The 16,894-nt window shown below is 39.6% G+C and overlaps 1 protein-coding gene across 3 annotated transcripts in view; it reads left to right on the forward strand.

Moving 5' to 3' along the window:
• ARL13B (ADP ribosylation factor like GTPase 13B) overlaps positions 1–16,894 on the forward strand; it is a 49,633-nt gene that overhangs the window by 424 nt on the left and 32,315 nt on the right. For 2 of the 3 annotated variants that reach the window (XM_035315186.1, XM_035315187.1), the window contains exons 1-3: positions 3,392–3,563; positions 5,014–5,080; positions 9,947–10,196. In XM_035315186.1, the coding sequence (XP_035171077.1) occupies positions 5,026–5,080; positions 9,947–10,196 (305 nt within the window). In that variant the 5' untranslated portion in view covers positions 3,392–3,563; positions 5,014–5,025. Of the gene's footprint in view, positions 1–3,391; positions 3,564–5,009; positions 5,081–9,946; positions 10,197–16,894 lie in introns of those variants that run through there. The other variant, XM_035315188.1, reaches the window with a different exon arrangement.

A 16,894-nucleotide genomic window follows, 5' to 3' on the forward strand; every position in this document is an offset into this window, starting at 1 on the left:
CAGCTTTACGTCGTTCTGGGTTGGTGGGCTTGGTGGTGGTGCTTCACCGCAGCAAGCAGGAGGAGTTCAAGGTGGCAGCTTTTATACCTGAAACGGCACGCGTGCGTTATCAGTGAAAGCACCTGAACGTACCGCACGCGTTTAATTTCGGAGGTCAACGGTTATTTGCTGTTGCTACTTCAGAAAAACGCACGGTCTCTGCAAAATAGCGTTAGCACGATGTTATACGTTTGCCTGTTTCTTGCGTAGCGTTGAACGCCCTTGTCTCTTCCGCATGCCACGTTTTGGGGATTTTGGTTTTTCTTTGCCCTCCTTCTCCCCTCTTGGGGTTTTCTTTTTGAACAAGGTTTCTTCTGTGATGCAGTCTTCAGCTGCTCTTCTCTCTCTAATGGGTTTTGTTCATGAATCCTGGTTGAATGTTACGGGCCCTGTCTGTGCTTTAGAGCCGCTTAGTTACAGGCTGCCCAGCCTTGTAGGTTGTAAACATGGGGTGGGATTTCTTCAGTGGCGATGCTCAGGCATTGAAAATGTTGCACTTCTGTCAGTTACTCATTAACGGAGCTGTTATGTTTTGCTTTACAGCAGAACTAACTAAAAATTGGTATGGCTATGTTGTCAGTGTTAGCTCTTGCTTGGGGGTCTAGGCAGTGTACTCCACTGCATGTGTTTTTTCTTGTGGCTTTTTGGATTCTTCAGAGCATGGTTTTAATGCTTGTAACCATTGTAATCATCTTGGTCTTCTCCTCAGGAGCTTCTCTGTTCTTCATTCCCTAGACTTTCTGGCGGAGAAGCTATTCTCAGGTGCTCTTATACAACATAGCATAAATTTTTAAAGAATATCTGTTGTCTCTGCTTTAGAAGAAATCTGACCTGTTTCTGATATTGAATGATGGCAGATTTGCACAATGGCATCGTTGAATACAGCAGCTTCTTAAGATCAGGAGTTCTCTTTTACTGCCTGTATAAATTATTTAAACCGTCATTGCTCAATAGGGACAAAATAAGTTTGTTAGGGATAGTTCCTCACTTTTTTCTATGCTTTTTAAATCTAAATTAGGAAGATGATGATTTCAGAAAGCTGTCTTTAATTATTCAGTTTTCTGCTTCATTTGAACTTGGCTTGGTTTGAGGTTAGTTATCTTTAAATGATAAGAAAGAAATGTATTTGTTTAAAAAATGAATTTTAAGAACCAAGCTTCACAAAAGTTTCTGTGGTAATGCAAAGTGTTACTGCCTTCAGTTAATCTGCTCATGAAGGCAAGCTAGCAGCAGGGAATATCTGTCTACATCTTGGCTACTCAGATATAAAACCAGTTGTTTTTCAGCTGAAGCTGCTATTCGAATTCTGATTTATGATGGGATGAGCCAGTGATTTGAGGTGATCGCGCACCTTCCTTCTGTAAGGTTTGTGATAACCTCTGGAGGAGGGTTTGTCCTGTCCTTAGCCACTATCCCTTAACAAGCACACAGATATGATTCCCCTATCCCGTATGTGCGTCTGCTCCCCTGGGTGTCAGTGAGGAGAGTCGATGACCTGGGCCCCATCTGTGAAGGACTAGGGAAGTGACTTGTTGGGTTGTTGGGTGCCAAGAACACTCAGCTGGTTCCCTGCAAAAGGCTCATCCTGCGTTGGTTTGAGCGGTTCCTGTACCATACAACTCAAATCACAGGTTATTTTCCCCTTGCATTTATTCTCCTTTAGGTACAGAGTGGATTTCTGCATCCTTCTACGTTATCCACCAAGTGCACCTGGGTACTTGAGCAAAGACAGTCCTACAAGTGGGTTTGCTTTTTGCCAAGGGAGAAGTAACCCACACTGCTCTTCCCAGCTACTAACAAGCCCTGTACTGTAACATACACTGAAGTAAGGAGGCTCTGTGACCAGTATAGGAGCCTGCTAATAACTGTAATACTCTCGGATTAAAACTGTCCTTATTTTGGGCACAGTGTTGGGCACCAAGGACTGTGGTGCATTGATCCCAGCCAATAGCAAAATACCTACCCAGGAGCTTGCTTGCTCCCCTCTTAACCTGGGATGGGGAGAAAGTGAGAAGACTTAAATGGAGATAATTATTTAACAGAGAAAGTAAAAGCTGCATACTTAAACAGAGGGGAAAAAAAAGTAATTCACTCACTACTTCCTGTCAGCAGCCATTCTTTGTAAGGCATGGCCTCGGCATGCTTCTGGCTGCTTGGGAAAACATGCACAATGATGGTGAACTGTCCTCCTCCTTGCCCTCAGCCTTCTCGCTGAGTACAACATCGCAGCGTATGGGATGTTCCTTCGGTCAGTTTGATTCCGCTGTCCTTGCTGTGTCCCCTTCCAGCTTCTCGTGCACCTGAGCCAACTCACTGGGAAGGCAGAACGAGAAAGAGAAAGCCTTGATGCTGAACAATCACCAAGGCATTGGTGTGGTACCAGCAGTGTTTTAGCCAAAAATACAAAACATAGCACCATATGGGCTGCTGTGAAGGAAACAGACTTCATCCTAGCCAAATCCAGTCAGGGATGTAGTGGCTTTGAAATGCACTAAAATTGACCAAAGCTCAGTGAAGGCCTTTGCTTGAGCACACTTCTGCTGTTGTTTGCAGTAGTACTATCATAGCTAAAGTAACTGTGGGTGTTTTATAGCTTTTGACTCGATGCATTTTACTGCGTGATTTGTGTAAGCTTTACTGTTCCATGCTTGTGTGTGGCTGTAAAGAAGTAAACATGCACATGGTCAAGGAGTGATTCCCCATAGTTTATTCCACAAAGCAGCATCAGAAAGAGGAATGTTCCCTGCTTCTTTCTTTCTCGTGCTTGAAGAGTAGAAAATGGGATTGTAGAATGACAGATGCTTGATTCTTCTATTTAATTTAGTGAAAATTATTAGTCTTTAAGTAGTCTGTTCCTCAAAGTGCTCTCCGGAGAGCTTGGTTTCCTTGACGTGTAAAAGAAACTGACAGTGAATGAATGTACTTAGTGGGTATGACATTCTTTGTTTGCTTTTAATGTCTTATCCTGTTACATTCTTAGGCCTCACCTGTGCTTCAAATTGGTCCTTATTTTCTGTCAGTCAGCAGAGCTGTGCGATGCTATAACTAGGCAAGCACTGGGATTTATTTTGTGGCTTGCTGTTTCACTGCCCTAATTTGCAGGTTTCCTGATGTGCGCCGGTCTTGCACTCCTATGTTTTGTGAGTACTGTGATGTTGCTGCCCAGATGCATAAAACGGGGACAAGTGAAGTGTGAAAGGATGGTAGGAATAAAAGATGCAACAAGACTGTCATGGGGTTGGCTGAAGATGGAAATGCTCTGAACAGACAGGCTGCTTCTAGGGAACAGACAGGCTGCTGCTGCTTGTCTTCATCGTGCATTGGGTCTAACTGTTTTTGGTTTTCTTGCTAGTGGTGACAAGACAAGACCTGGGCCGCTGCTGTCTCTCCAGTCTCCCCAAATTGTTCTGGCCTGTCCACGTTGTTCCTGTAGCTTCCGAGGCTCTGGATGGCTAGTGAAGAGGGATGTTCAATCTAATGGCCAATTGTTGCAACTGGTTAAAACGGTGGCAGGAGCCTGTCAGGTAAACACGTGAAAGCATTCATTTTCTACTTCTGTGCTAACCTTCTTCCCAAACCGTATCTCATGTCATTCAATCAATCTTTCACTTTATTTTGTTCCTTGTATGTTTTTTTAAACTCAAAGATAAAATATGTTGTTTTTTTTTTTTTTCTCCAAGGGAGTATCAATACACGTTCTGAACTTGAAAATGAAATGTTAATCACTTTTAGTTCAGGTACTTTGTTTCTGACTGAAAGAAAGTGTGAAGTTCAAAATACTGTCCTTCGCATGCTATTTTCTCTAATTGGGCATCTGGAGTGATGCTAGAATGTCTATGTACAATTCAATCCATTTTGTCTTTTTGATTTAGCTTCTACACTTTGAGATCATAAAGTGTTGTGTGTTAATACACTGCCAAGAGTATACTGTACCCCAGTGTAATTCTATCTTATTGTTATTATTTAATTACCTTCATGTTGCATTTTCAGAGCAACCTGATGATCCATTTTCACTTCCAGAATTTTACTGTCTTCATTTGTTTCTGTTACTTTTATTTTGACATTCTACATCCTTTTCCCTCTGATTACCAGAGACGCACAGACTTGTGTAAGCTATACTTCATGTGTGATACTGGTACAGTTTTAAGACTGGAAATAACGATGTTTTTACTGTTCCTTCACTTAAAAGAGCATAAAGTTGAGCAAATTCCTTTGACTTGTCTGAGTATTCGTGAATTGGAGGAATGATTGAATTACATATATAGATATATTATTTATATTATTCCTGTGTTTTTGTCCAAGATCCTGTTCTGGTACAAATTCTAGCCTCTATACCAATAGGAATTTATAAAATAAATAGCACTGTTTTGTATGTTTGGAGCTTTCATTGCTCCTGCTTGAAACAAAAGCATGATGAGTACCGGTGCCACTTAATTTATAGCGTCTTATGTTGTCTACCAAAGTTTTTTTGTTCTGTATAGTGTTGTTCAGTTGCACTGGTTGAGACATAAATAAATTGATGGTGTAAGAAAAATAACAGATTTGAATGAGACAGAGAGAGAGTGAAATACAGGAGAATGGAATTGAAATTAAAGAAACTGCTAAAGAGACCATGCCTATACCACAAAAAGTGTAAAATTTACAATACTGTGAAATTAAGCTTCAGCAGGCAAGTGCAAGTTAAGAGCAAAGTCATTATCTCATGTGAAACGTTTAGTGTGATGCTAGACTTTTCATTTTATAGCTCGTTCTGCTGTTTTGTCTAATCAGATGGTCTGACATATTGAATGCCAGATACACAAATTGAATAATGCCTGCCACTTGATATTTTGATACCTATTCTTTCTGCTACTTAGTTGTAAATTTGCTATGTGTGTGTTTTAAAAAAAAAAAAAGCTTAAAATAACTCATATCTCACTAGAAGAAAAAAGACTTGAAATATCTTTCTTTTTTTATTATTCCTTATGGAGGAAGGTGACACTAATAATGGTGGGTCTTGATAATGCTGGTAAAACGGCTACAGTCCGAGGAATTCAAGGAGGTAAGCAGTTAATTTGTTTATCATTTAATTGAAGCATTGAAAGAGTAATTACTCACTTTACATCGTTGTTGTCTAAAGCATTACTTCATCTCTTATCTCTGCTTCCTGTATTGTTTAAAGAAAATTTTGGTGATCGTGCTTTTCTTAAAGAGTTTGGTAACAAAAGCGAGCATGTCACAGGCTCCACTGTGTGGAGAACTGCAGGCAAGGGGGAGGAAAAAAGGCGTCTTAGATGGAAACATGAAGGTCCTGATTTTTGATGTCTGGCAGGTCATATGAGGGTGACTAAAAAGCAGGTGCCCCCCAGACCAGTGCTTTATGCTCAGGAAAAGCAGCAGAGCAAGCTCTGCTTGTTGGCCAGTGCAGGTAAGATCATGTTGAACTAGTGCAGGGTAAATCAGTGCTACTTTAACACGCCAGCAGCAGTTGACAAGCAGCATTGTTACTGCTCCACTGCATGTTTTTCAAAGGTAGTAATATGGTATAGTGACAAGGTGGATAGATAATATGCAGACAACTACCTCTAAAGGCATTGCACCACGCAGCTGAGAGCCATTGGTCTGCTTGGACAGTTAGTCCACAGAGTTGTTTTCAGATATTTTGGAAATACCAGGTCAAAACATTCACAGTACCTTGGTGCTTATGTGGCTTGTATTGACCATTGTATCATTACAGTGCAAAATATCAATTTGCAGCAAAATCTGCTCTGGATAGGGATTTTTGTTTTTATTTCATGAGCATCATAGCATGTTTTTGGACTGGAGGAACTTTTTTAGTATTTCACTAAATCGCTTAAGGAACTACAGCTATTACAGGAACTAATTGTGACTACAAGCAAGCTGTCTCTCTTGGTTGCTTAATTTAAGTGAAAGCAAGTGTAGGAAAAAATCTCAGAAGTCTGTAGGCAACGTTCTGATTCACAGTTAGTTTGAATCAATGTAAAGAAGCAGAATATTCTGGTTAATGAAGCGTTTCACATGTTGGCATACACTAGAAAAATCAGAGGACCAAATCCTTTGCGTGTTCATAGAATGATTGAGGTTGGAAGGGACCTCTGGAGATCATCTAGTCCAACCCCTGCTCAATCAGGGTCACTTAGAGAATGTTGCTCAGGATCACGTCCAGACAGGTTTTCAGTCTCCAGAGAAGGAGACTCTGCAACCTCCTCCAGTACTCTGTCACCCTCACAGTAAAGAAGCTTTTCATCGTATTCAGATGGAACTTCTGTGTTTCACTTTGTGCCCATTGCCACTCATCCTATCACTGGGCATCACCAAAAAGAGTCTGTCCCCGTCATTTTAAAGCCATCAAGATATTTATATACATTGATAAGATCCCCCTTTCAGCCTTCTCTTCTCTAGGCTAAACAGGCCCAGCTCCCTCAGCCATTCCTCATAAGAGAGAAGCTCCAATCCCCAAATTCTCTTTGTAGCCCTCTTCTGGACTCTCTCCAGAAGCTCCAGGTTCATACTGGGGAGCCCAGAACTGGACCCAGTACTCCAGGTGTGGCCATGCCAGGGCTGAGTGGATGGGGAGGATCACCTCCCTCGACCTGCTGGCAACATTCCTCCTAACACACCACCTGATCCTATTGGCCTTCTTGGCCACCAGGGCATGTTGCTGGCTCATGGTTAACTTGTTGCTCACCAGGACTCCCAGGTCCCTCTCTGCAGAGCTGCTTGCTGGCAGATCATCCCCCAGCCTGTACTGGTGCTTAGGGTTATTCTTCCCTAGGTGCAGAACTGTGTACTTGACTGTGTTGAACTCTTTGAGGTTCCCCTCTGCCCAACTCTCTGGGTCCCTCTGAATGGCAACACAGCCTTCTGGTCTGTCAGCCACTCTTCCCAGTGTTGTATCATCAGCAAACTTGCTGAGGATGTACTCTGTCCCTTCTTCCAGGTCATTGATGAGTAAGATGAACAGGACCAGAGCCAGTACTGAACCCTGGGTCTCCAACTAGATCTTGTGCCACTGATCACAGCCCTCTGAGCTCTGCCATCCAGCCAGTTCTCCCTCTACCTCACTGACCACTCACCTAACCCACACTTCCTGTTCTTACCTATGAGGATGTCATGGGAGATGATATCAAAAGCCTTACTGAAGTCAAGGTAGACAGCATCTACTGCTCTACCCTCCTCTACCCAGCCAGTAATTCCACTGTAGAATTCTTTCTTATTGGTTAAGCATGATTTCCACTTGGTGAATCTTGCTGTCTCCTCCTGATCACTTTGTTCTCCACCTCTCCGCTTAGAGATGACATCTAGAATGAGCAGTTCCATCACCTTTCCAGGGATGGAGGAGAGGCTGACTGCCTTGTAGTTTCCGGGCTCCTCCTTCTTGCCCTTTCTGAAGACTGGCATGACGTCTGCTTTCTTCCAGTCCTCGCATACCTCCCCTGTTCTCCATGACCTTTTGAAAATGATGGAGAGTGGCTTAGCAAAAACATCCACTAAGTGCCCCAGCACTCACGGGTGTATCCCATATGGGCCCATGGATTTGCATGTATCACGTTTTCGTAAGTGATCTCTAATCCTATCCTCCTTAGCCAGGGGAAAGTCTTCCTTTCTGTTGTGTGTGCAGAAGTAGCTTTCTGGTGACTGCACAGCAAATGTGCACATACCAGTAAGCTTTATATAAAATAAATGTCATATGCATGTATAACTAGGAAAAGGTTCCAAGAAAGGAAATTGAATGTGTATGTATAATATATAGGCAATGGCTCTAGCGATACATTTTGTATCATTGTTTATCTCCAGAATAGCACTAGCAGTTTTATAGGGACTTATGTAGGTAAGAGACCACTTGATTTTGGAGGGTACTTCACGTTGCCCAGTAACACTTGCAAGCAGGATATAATTTGAGATAAAACTTGTGCTTATGAGAACATATTCTCTTATTTTTCTTTTGAGATTGGCTTTCTAAATAACTTTCATCTTGTTTACATAAGACACTACTAAGTAGTGTTTTGACAGACTCAGAGGCTCCATGTCGACTTTCTGTTTATGCTTGTTATGCAAGCTCACTGACTTGCTAAAGTGTGAAAAAAGTTAGGAACATAAATGAGAGGTTATTCCTGAATCTTTTCTCTGAAAACATGAGTACTTCATTATTTCGCCTTCTGTTCTATTTGAAGATCAACTTTAATACCTTTATCAGAGAAAAGTGACTGTTATTTCTGAAAGTAAGTTTGTTTGTTTGTTGGAAAAAAAAAAAAAAAAGAGAGACGGATACTTGTAAAGAGGAACTCTTGGAAAGGATACTTCTGACTTCTGTGCATGTTTCCCAAGGCCTGAATACTACTTGCCTTAGAAAGCAGGTTTTTTTTTTTTTTTTTTTTTTTCCTTAAAGGGTTTGCAGAAGTTAGAACCTTCACTTAGTTTTCAGGGTTGATTTAAAATATATATACATGATCTTTTTTTTGCCTGTGCAAGTCATGCAGCATATGGGAGGAGGTGACCATTGCAATTGGTGGGCTTTAGCAGAAGCCTGTTCCAAATGTATTTCTGTTCTTAGGACTCTTAAACCTGGGCAAATTAACATAACCTCCAAAGTTGTATTTGCCAAAATGGGTCTGCAGCTTATACAGCTGATGCTGTTGTTTTTTTTTGTTTGTTTTTTGTTTTTTTTTTTACATGAAGACTTTATTAATGGAGACCCTGCAGAACAACAGGACTAGATGTTTCAGTGATATCACCTTAATTTTAGTACCATCAATAACTTTATTAACAAGCTCTCATACTCTTATGTTCTCTTGTACAGGCAAATATAACTGTCTAGACTACTTCTCAAAACAAAGTTTGAGGTTTGAAGTTGGAATTTGTCACAAACAGGTGTCCCTCTTCTGTAGCTGGAGTCTTGGCTTACGCTGCTCTGGCAAGGGGGCTGTTCTGGATCCCCATCTTGAGTGTGACAAAGATTTCTCTCTCTCTCAGAAAAGGAATGTGGGAGCAGCAGGCTGGTAGTAATTTAGTTTCTGTGCTGCTCTTCAGGTTGCTCTGTGTTTTTGACCATGACTGTGCTTTTTCCTCTCAACAAGCTGAATTTTACAGCTGTTTTTCCCACCTTCTGCTAGCAAGCTACGTAAAACAGCTCCAGAAATCCAATTAACTCACCCCTGCAGAGTCAGCCTAGTGGTGTGAGGCAAGTGCAGGCTTTCTTTCTCGTTGAGGGAGACAGCAAGTAAAAGTGCAACATATAAACCTATAGCTTTTTAGCATATTGCGTGGCAAACTCAAAAACAGAAAATAAATGACAAAAAAAAAAAAAAAACAACTTCCCTTGAATAAAGGAAATGAAGTAATTGACACTTCAGGAGAACCTAGCTTGGTGCTTTTTAAAGGCTGGTCAGGCAGCTGCTTTATCTCAGCCCTTCATTTGAGCTTTTGAAGCCTTTTTGGCAACCGTGAGGGATAAAGAAGAAATCTGGCAGAACACAAGGCTTCCCAGTTCATAATACATTAACTGTATTGTTTTGCTTCTCAAATTTGGATTAATACCATACAAATGCTATATAACTGTTCAGAAGGGAGCACCTAGGGTGAGGTTGTGTGTAAAAGCAAAAACTGCAATTCATTTTATCTGTGGTGTTAAATATTAAAAAATGCCCCTTTTTGCCTTTTTTTTTTTTCCTGGTGCTAAATCAGTGTAAAATAATTGGTTGGGAGTAATGTATTAATTTGAAATTATCTTAAGAAAAGGAAAATATTAATGTAAAATATGTGGTTAGCAACGTGGTGTCACTTAACAGTGAGGGTTTGCTCCATGCGTTCAGAATACAGATTTTGCTACAGAAATCAAAATGTAAAATCCTCTTTAAATAGCTAAGGCAACGTTTTACTAAAGGCTTTCTCCTTTGATCTCTAACAGAGTCTCCTGAAGATGTAGCTCCAACAGTTGGGTTTTCCAAGATTGACCTGAAACAGGGACGCTTTGAAGTCACCATCTTTGATTTAGGAGGTGGAAAGCGAATTAGAAACATCTGGAGAAATTACTATGCTGAGTCTTACGGTGTAATATTTGTCGTGGATTCCAGTGACATTGCAAGAATGGAAGAAACAAAGCAAGCCATGACAGAAGTTTTAAACAGCCCTAAGATATCAGGGAAACCTGTGTTAGTGTAAGTATTATCTACAAAGTTTCAAATTCTCATTAGAATAATATTTATTGATTTTTGACCTTGGGTATACCTTCCAAAGAAGAATTTGTGTATAGTATTGACATAATGTACACTGATAGTACTGTTGTTTTAGCACTGACCAATGCTACAGTTAGTTTTATGGTCTTTCCAAAGTGTTTGTGCCATCTTAATATTATAGTAGTTAACAAAGCCTTTTCTTTCTTTTTTTCCTCGTTCTTGCCTTCCCTCTCGAGTTGTACATACTGACATGCTAAATCGATTCACTGAATCTGACATTAGAGTTTTTTATTTAACCTTTTATTAAGTCTTTATATTAGTTTCTCATCTCTTTCAGTAGCAGTGGAAAAATCCATAACATTTGTTTAAACTCTTTCAGATTTTAGCATTAATTCATATGATAGGGCAGGTTAAAGGCTGTGCAAGTCTGACATGGTGACTTCTTGTGAAAATGTTGTTACTGTTTAGGCCTAGATCAATTCCATAAATTGTAAATGATTGTTTATATTCTGCAACACCAGTAAACATAAAATGTCTTGTTCACCTAACACACGGTGGTGCTGCTGATGCATGATCAGCAAAATCTTGTTAAAGGAAGCTTACCTCAGTAGTATTTGGCATTTGCTTCTGCTTCAGTGCATGTGTTTTTAAAAACACAAGTTTCAAAGGTCTGGAAATTCTTACACAGAACAGATAAAAACTAATCAATTTCTTTCCTTAAAAACTAAGTTTTGTAAAATACTGTAACATTTTTGTTAAATTCAGCAATGGGGAAAAAAGAGAACAAACGCCATTTTAAAGTTACAAAATAAGCTATGAAAGTTAAAAATGGTTTCTCAGGACAATATCTTTGGGTGTAAGAACTCCATAATTCAGTGATTGTACAACATCTCCATAGTATAATAAAGAATCTGCGCTTAAGGCTAAGAAGAGATGCCTTTTACTTTTAAGGCATAGTGATTCTCTGGTGGTTTGAGAGTGAAGCTGGCTAATCTGTTTTGATGAAATAAGAGTGTATAGTTCAGCAAGCTAATAGTGTACGTGTTGAAAAATAGATTAGACTTTAAATTCCGTTTCTGTCTGAGTGTTCTTGGTATAGGAAAGGCAATAAAACCATTTTAATGCAGCTAGTTTAACTCAGATCTGTTCTTCTGAAAATGAACCTGTGACAGTTGACAACTGTGCAGAGTTTCCAAGTAAATATAACTTCGTTTTTCATGTAAATCTTTGTCCTAATCCTGTAATAGAGCTGATGTGGGCAGTTGACTGTATCTGCACAGAGCCTATATGCCTCTCTGGGACTTGATCCTGGTTTTTGATCCATGTCAGTAGCCAATCAGAAGGCAGAGTCTATTAACTGAGTCTAATAATAACTAAGTTTGTTAATGTTATTGCCTTCTAACTGATTGACCCTCGAGCCTTTGAACAGAATTTGCTCTGGCAGTGTCCCAGCTCTGTGAAGATAAATGGTAGTTCATTGTCTTATGTATATGCCTGCATCTTGAGTTGCAAACTCTTTTCTGTATTGTCTGTTTTTTCTATTCGGTGTCTGCTCATGGCGTAGTGATGATGCTCAGATAAGCAAATTTTGATGTTATGCAATAGGTAAAATACATGCTGAATCATGACGTTTGTTCACATAAATATATCTCCTTTTTAACTTTAACATTTTAAAGAAATAACCTAATTTAGATAGAAGCATTTTTTTTTTACCATGTAAAAAGTATGTTACTGCAGGGTCTGGCTCATCAGAGTGAAAAGATCTCTGATAGTAACATGGAATAAAACTATTCTCCAGGCATTTTTAAGCTGCTGCTATGTGATAGTAGATTTGTCCATTGCTCTACATATTCACTCATAGCTCTGTATATTCATTTGCTTTCAATATGTATTCATTGGCACTGTAGAATTATTTAAAAAAAGCAACAACAACATTATCAAACTTCAAATGGGAAACGTTTAATGGTCACCAGGAAAGGCTTGGGAGTGTTCAACAAAGTCCTTCACTAAAATAGACAAATTAAACTTTTTTTCCCCTTTTTGAACAGTGCAGTAATCATGTGGTTTGCCTACACAGAGATGTAGTTGTTCGCTCCTTCCCCTTTCCTCCCACCGTTCTCTCCCCTGACCTTCTGTTCCTTGGGTGCTGGCACTACAATGAGCTGAGTGTGGTAGCTGACTTGCTCATTCCTTCTCAGAGGTCAACAGCTGCATGTCTCCCTGCGCCTGAGCAGGCACGTGTGTCGAACTCTAGTTTACCCGGGTAGTAAGGGTAGAGAGTATACTAGCTCCAGCTCCTACTAATCAAGACATGTCTCCAGTGCTGCATCACTATGTCCCAAGGCCAGAGGGATGTCACATGAGATGGATGTGACCTCTCCAGAAAGGAATCCCCGAAAGCTTCTCACTCGAAGCAGCACACACAGGAGCTAGTCCGCAGCACTCGCTTCATCCAGGGGCCAGAGCTGGCTCTCTGGTGCTGTCCCCAAAGACAGTGTAGTTATAACTAAACAGCTAGGTGAGTGTCTAAGATGGTGGGTATTTGGAAGAAGGGAGAAGGAGAGGTGGTAGAAGAATTCTGAATACTTTGTCCTTTCAGGACTGTGCTGTATGCAATGAAAGTGTTTAAATCTTAGTGTACAGGGAGGTGTGCAGCTGGGATCCACAGTTCTTTCATGAAATACATGAAAAGTTATATACATGAGAAATACTTGAAAATCTTTAGGTACAAGAGTAGGACCTTGAAAAAATACATTTTTTTTATTCTTAAAAAGTCACTTTGCTGAAGTTAAAATGTGGTTTTGTTTTTTTTTGATAGCTTTTTCCAGTAAATAACTTATTTCTCTTTCTTTGATATTAGAAGGCCTTTTTTGTTTTATATCAGAACAAACAACCATCCTTTCTGACAAGTTCCGGGAATTTATGGCAATGTATGGCACCATATGTAGTCTTAGATATGTTTTTCTCAATCAACTCTGTACTGTGAGTAGTGCTAGCAAGACACCGCTGTGAACCGCCATTGGGTAGAAGGGTCTTGTTGTTTGATGAAGAACAAGATCCATTATTAGAGAGTTAGGGGTGCAGTCTTTGTTACCGAGTGAAGTAGAGTTGGAGCTGTTGGCCTGCTCCACCTCTTGCTGTCTTTCTCCCATCCCAATCAACTGCATTATGGTGTGCCCTAATCCCTAATAGTACATCTGTGTAGGTGGCAGCTGTACTCTTTGCCAGAAGACAACACATTGCCAGAAGACAACACACTGCTGGCAGAAGGGTGAAGGGGGAGATGGCTCTTGATCCTCATCCTCCCTGTTACAGGGATGTACAGCAAGCCCAATGCAGGGAGAAGTGGAGACTAAGGAAGAGAATACGCTAAATCGTCTAGTGTGGACATAAAACTGGTACTTGATGCTCTGTACTCACAGTACTGTGAGGATGTAAGAGTTCTGATACTGTTTAGTGCAATACTTGGACTACACTGAACTGGGACAATGGCATTTTATTATCTGTCAGTGTGTCACAATTTAACTTTAAAATCATTTTCCTAATATGCTGATACTATAGGCTGTTACTGACTGTTAGTACAAATTACTTGAAGACATTAAACTTGGTGTTTGGCTTTTTTTTTTTTTACTGTACAGTGTTACTACTTTAATTTGTTTGCTTATGTAGGGTTTTTAAAATATTAGGGTGCTTTTGTAGTTAATCAGTCTGGGGAAACTGACTTGCAGAACCACCAGTAAGACCTGGTGGTTCTTGAGTTCATGGGTCAGTTCTGCTGTCAGCGTCCTCAGGATTTATATAGGTATGCAATATTTTTTTCTTTCAAAACTTTATCCCACATTTTATCAGAAAGGGTCACCTGCATTTAATATTATGAATACAAATACTGTTGAAGTATTTGAAATAAAGATGCAAAAAATACAAGAGGCAATATTGAACTCCATGTGTTGATGTTTTTATATTAGAGAGATTTCTGGGCAGTTTTTTTTTAAGTAGAAAACTACTTTCTACCTTTTATTTAGGTGATGAGGGATTATAATCTTCAATATTTCATATTGAAGATTGGAATTATAGCATCTCTACTTCAGTTTCTTTTTGCCAGTTACACTTAACTATGTAACTATTGCAAAAAAAAAAAAAAAAAAACAAAAAACAAACTGGAAAGTTCATTTTAAAGATTACTTCAGCCTACATAATTTCAGGTCTTAATCAGTCTGGATATTCAATATCAGTTTCTCATGATGTCATTGTAATAATAGCACCTTGTGTTTAAAAAGAAGCAAATAAAAACTTTGCTCAAGTCTTGAAGTCTTTCTTCTCAGAGATTCTTCATCATGTTACTTAGATTTGTTTTGCAGTTTTCTAACAATATACAGCTGAAAACTACTTGAATTATTTACTTGCATATGGATAGGCAGTTGTCTTCCTGAGTATTATTGAAGATGGAATTCTCTTTCAGGATTTCAAGTATGGTTTACATTTATTAGAAGTAACAATTGTCTGTCTGGTTAGACATCTTTGTGGTGTGAAAAGGAAGGGCTAACCCAGAAACACATTTCTCTCACAGATAAGGATGCTTGCGTGGACACTTCTGCAATGGGAGATGCTGCATCAACATGGTGTTTATTGTATTTTGGTCTTCTTTTCTGTCAACCATGCCTGAGATAATCCTTCACAGAACTAGAGTAATGCCTTTTGTTTTAAGGGCTGGGGAGGGAAAGAGGGCTGCTGCGTACCTTCTTTTCTAAAAGTAAGAATGGGAATGGGAGATGGGGTGGTGTTTCTGTGTATGCATACACACATGAATATGTGTGTTTGTATCTGTGTGTGTATATATATCCGTATACGTGCGTGTTTGTGTGGAAAGAGTATGTTGGCCATAGCAAATTTTTTCCCTGTATTGATTATGGGCTTGTTTCTACTCTGCCTTTGAAATGAAAATGTGGCTCCACAGATGCAACAGTTAAGGGAGATTATTTAATGGAATAGTATCAGTGGTGTCATTATCAGGTTTTATTTTTTTCTTTACTGTGTAAATCATCTTTTTTCACTTTATAGTTTAGACCTCTGGTTGCACTTTAACAGTTAATCTCAGCAGTGATATTAAGCTGGGATGGAACAAATTCACCTATTTCTAAATCTAGCAATGTGAAAATAAGTTGATAGTCCCTTTTGATAGATTAATTGCATCCGGTGGGGAAAAAATCAAAGGCATCTGGCTCAGTTAGTGTATTGCAGAATTGCAGCTCAATTTGGTCTGAGTGTATCCAGATATAGTGGTATTGATTGTCTTTGCACAGCATAAAGGAATGTATTTAGAAATACATTGCTGTGATGGTTTTTGTTTTTTGAAATAACTTTTTCATCTCAGTTGTGCTGTTATTTTCCATTTAGAATTGCATCAGAGCACTATTTCTCATTCAGTTCCCAAAGGGGTTGTGTACAGGGCAGATGTCACTCACTGGGACAAGCAAAAATAATCTCCATCTACTTGCTTCTCTTCTCTGCAGAAATAACTGCTGCTATAAAATAAAGCAGTGGTGTGCTTCCTGTCTTGCTAATTCAGCCATTTCATAGGAACATCTAAGTTGTCTTCAGGGACTGGTTGAGTCAATGGCTAGCTGTTCTTATCTCTTTCCCACGTTTCATTAGCTCATAGTATTGACGGACACAAGAATGTAGCTCTCATCAGAAGGTGGAAAAAGAACAAAAGCAATGTGTGTAAAACAGAAGGATGAATAGCTCTGTGAACTGCTGAACTATTAAATCTGGAAAGTAGGTTCTTAGGTACCTTATACTATTCTTGTACTGAAGATTTTCATTCAGTTAAGGTGTTAAAAGGAAACTGGTTATTAATTTTTGTGAAACAATGGGAATTTAACCCATTCCCACTGTAAAGTGTGATTTTAATTGTGATTTGAAAAAAAAAATTATGTATTTCCATGCACTTACGTGGGTAGGGAGGCATGTATGCCCACATTCATGCATGGAAATGGCATCACTATGAATTCCAGTGCAAGTCCTCTAGGCATGAAGTGTTAGCAGCTGCCACACTCAGTTTAGCTATCTGTAGATGTAGAGTATCTGACATCCATAATCTATAAGGATTAAACTAGGCTGTAACGTAAAGCTTTAAAAGGAGAATTAATTAAAATGATGGTAGGTCTAAATCTTTCAAGGATGTTTCAGTCAGTACACACTGTATTGCCTTCTTGTATGTGTCCTGTATCCATTTTAGGTACTAGGGTAAAGTATTCCTATTTACCTTTACTTATAATGCTAATTTAAGCATCAATCTTGCACTCTTAAATGAGGATCCTAGGTTTCTACAAATAGCAGAATTTCATAGGACCATTTAGTGTTCTGGAAACCCCCAGCTGATTCTTCTGGCCACTCCTGTAGCAGTGCAAATAAAGGTCTGGCCTCGCTACAGAAAAGACAGTGAAGACGAATGTTGATTACACTACAGTGAGTCCAGGCTAGTCAGGGGCTAGATCATGCGACATAAGGAGAGGCAAGAGAACTGCATTTGTTTCAGACTTCAGAAGAAAACGAGGAGGGGAAATCTTACTGCTGCCTACCAGCACTTATTAGGGAGGTGTGGAGAAAACGGAACGTGGCTCTTCTCAGAGAGGTGCTGATAGGCTGAGAAGTGGTGGATGAGAGGTTCTACCAGGGCA

The sequence above is a fragment of the Oxyura jamaicensis genome, chromosome 1, assembly GCF_011077185.1.
Source record: "Oxyura jamaicensis isolate SHBP4307 breed ruddy duck chromosome 1, BPBGC_Ojam_1.0, whole genome shotgun sequence".
NCBI lineage: Eukaryota > Metazoa > Chordata > Aves > Anseriformes > Anatidae > Oxyura > Oxyura jamaicensis.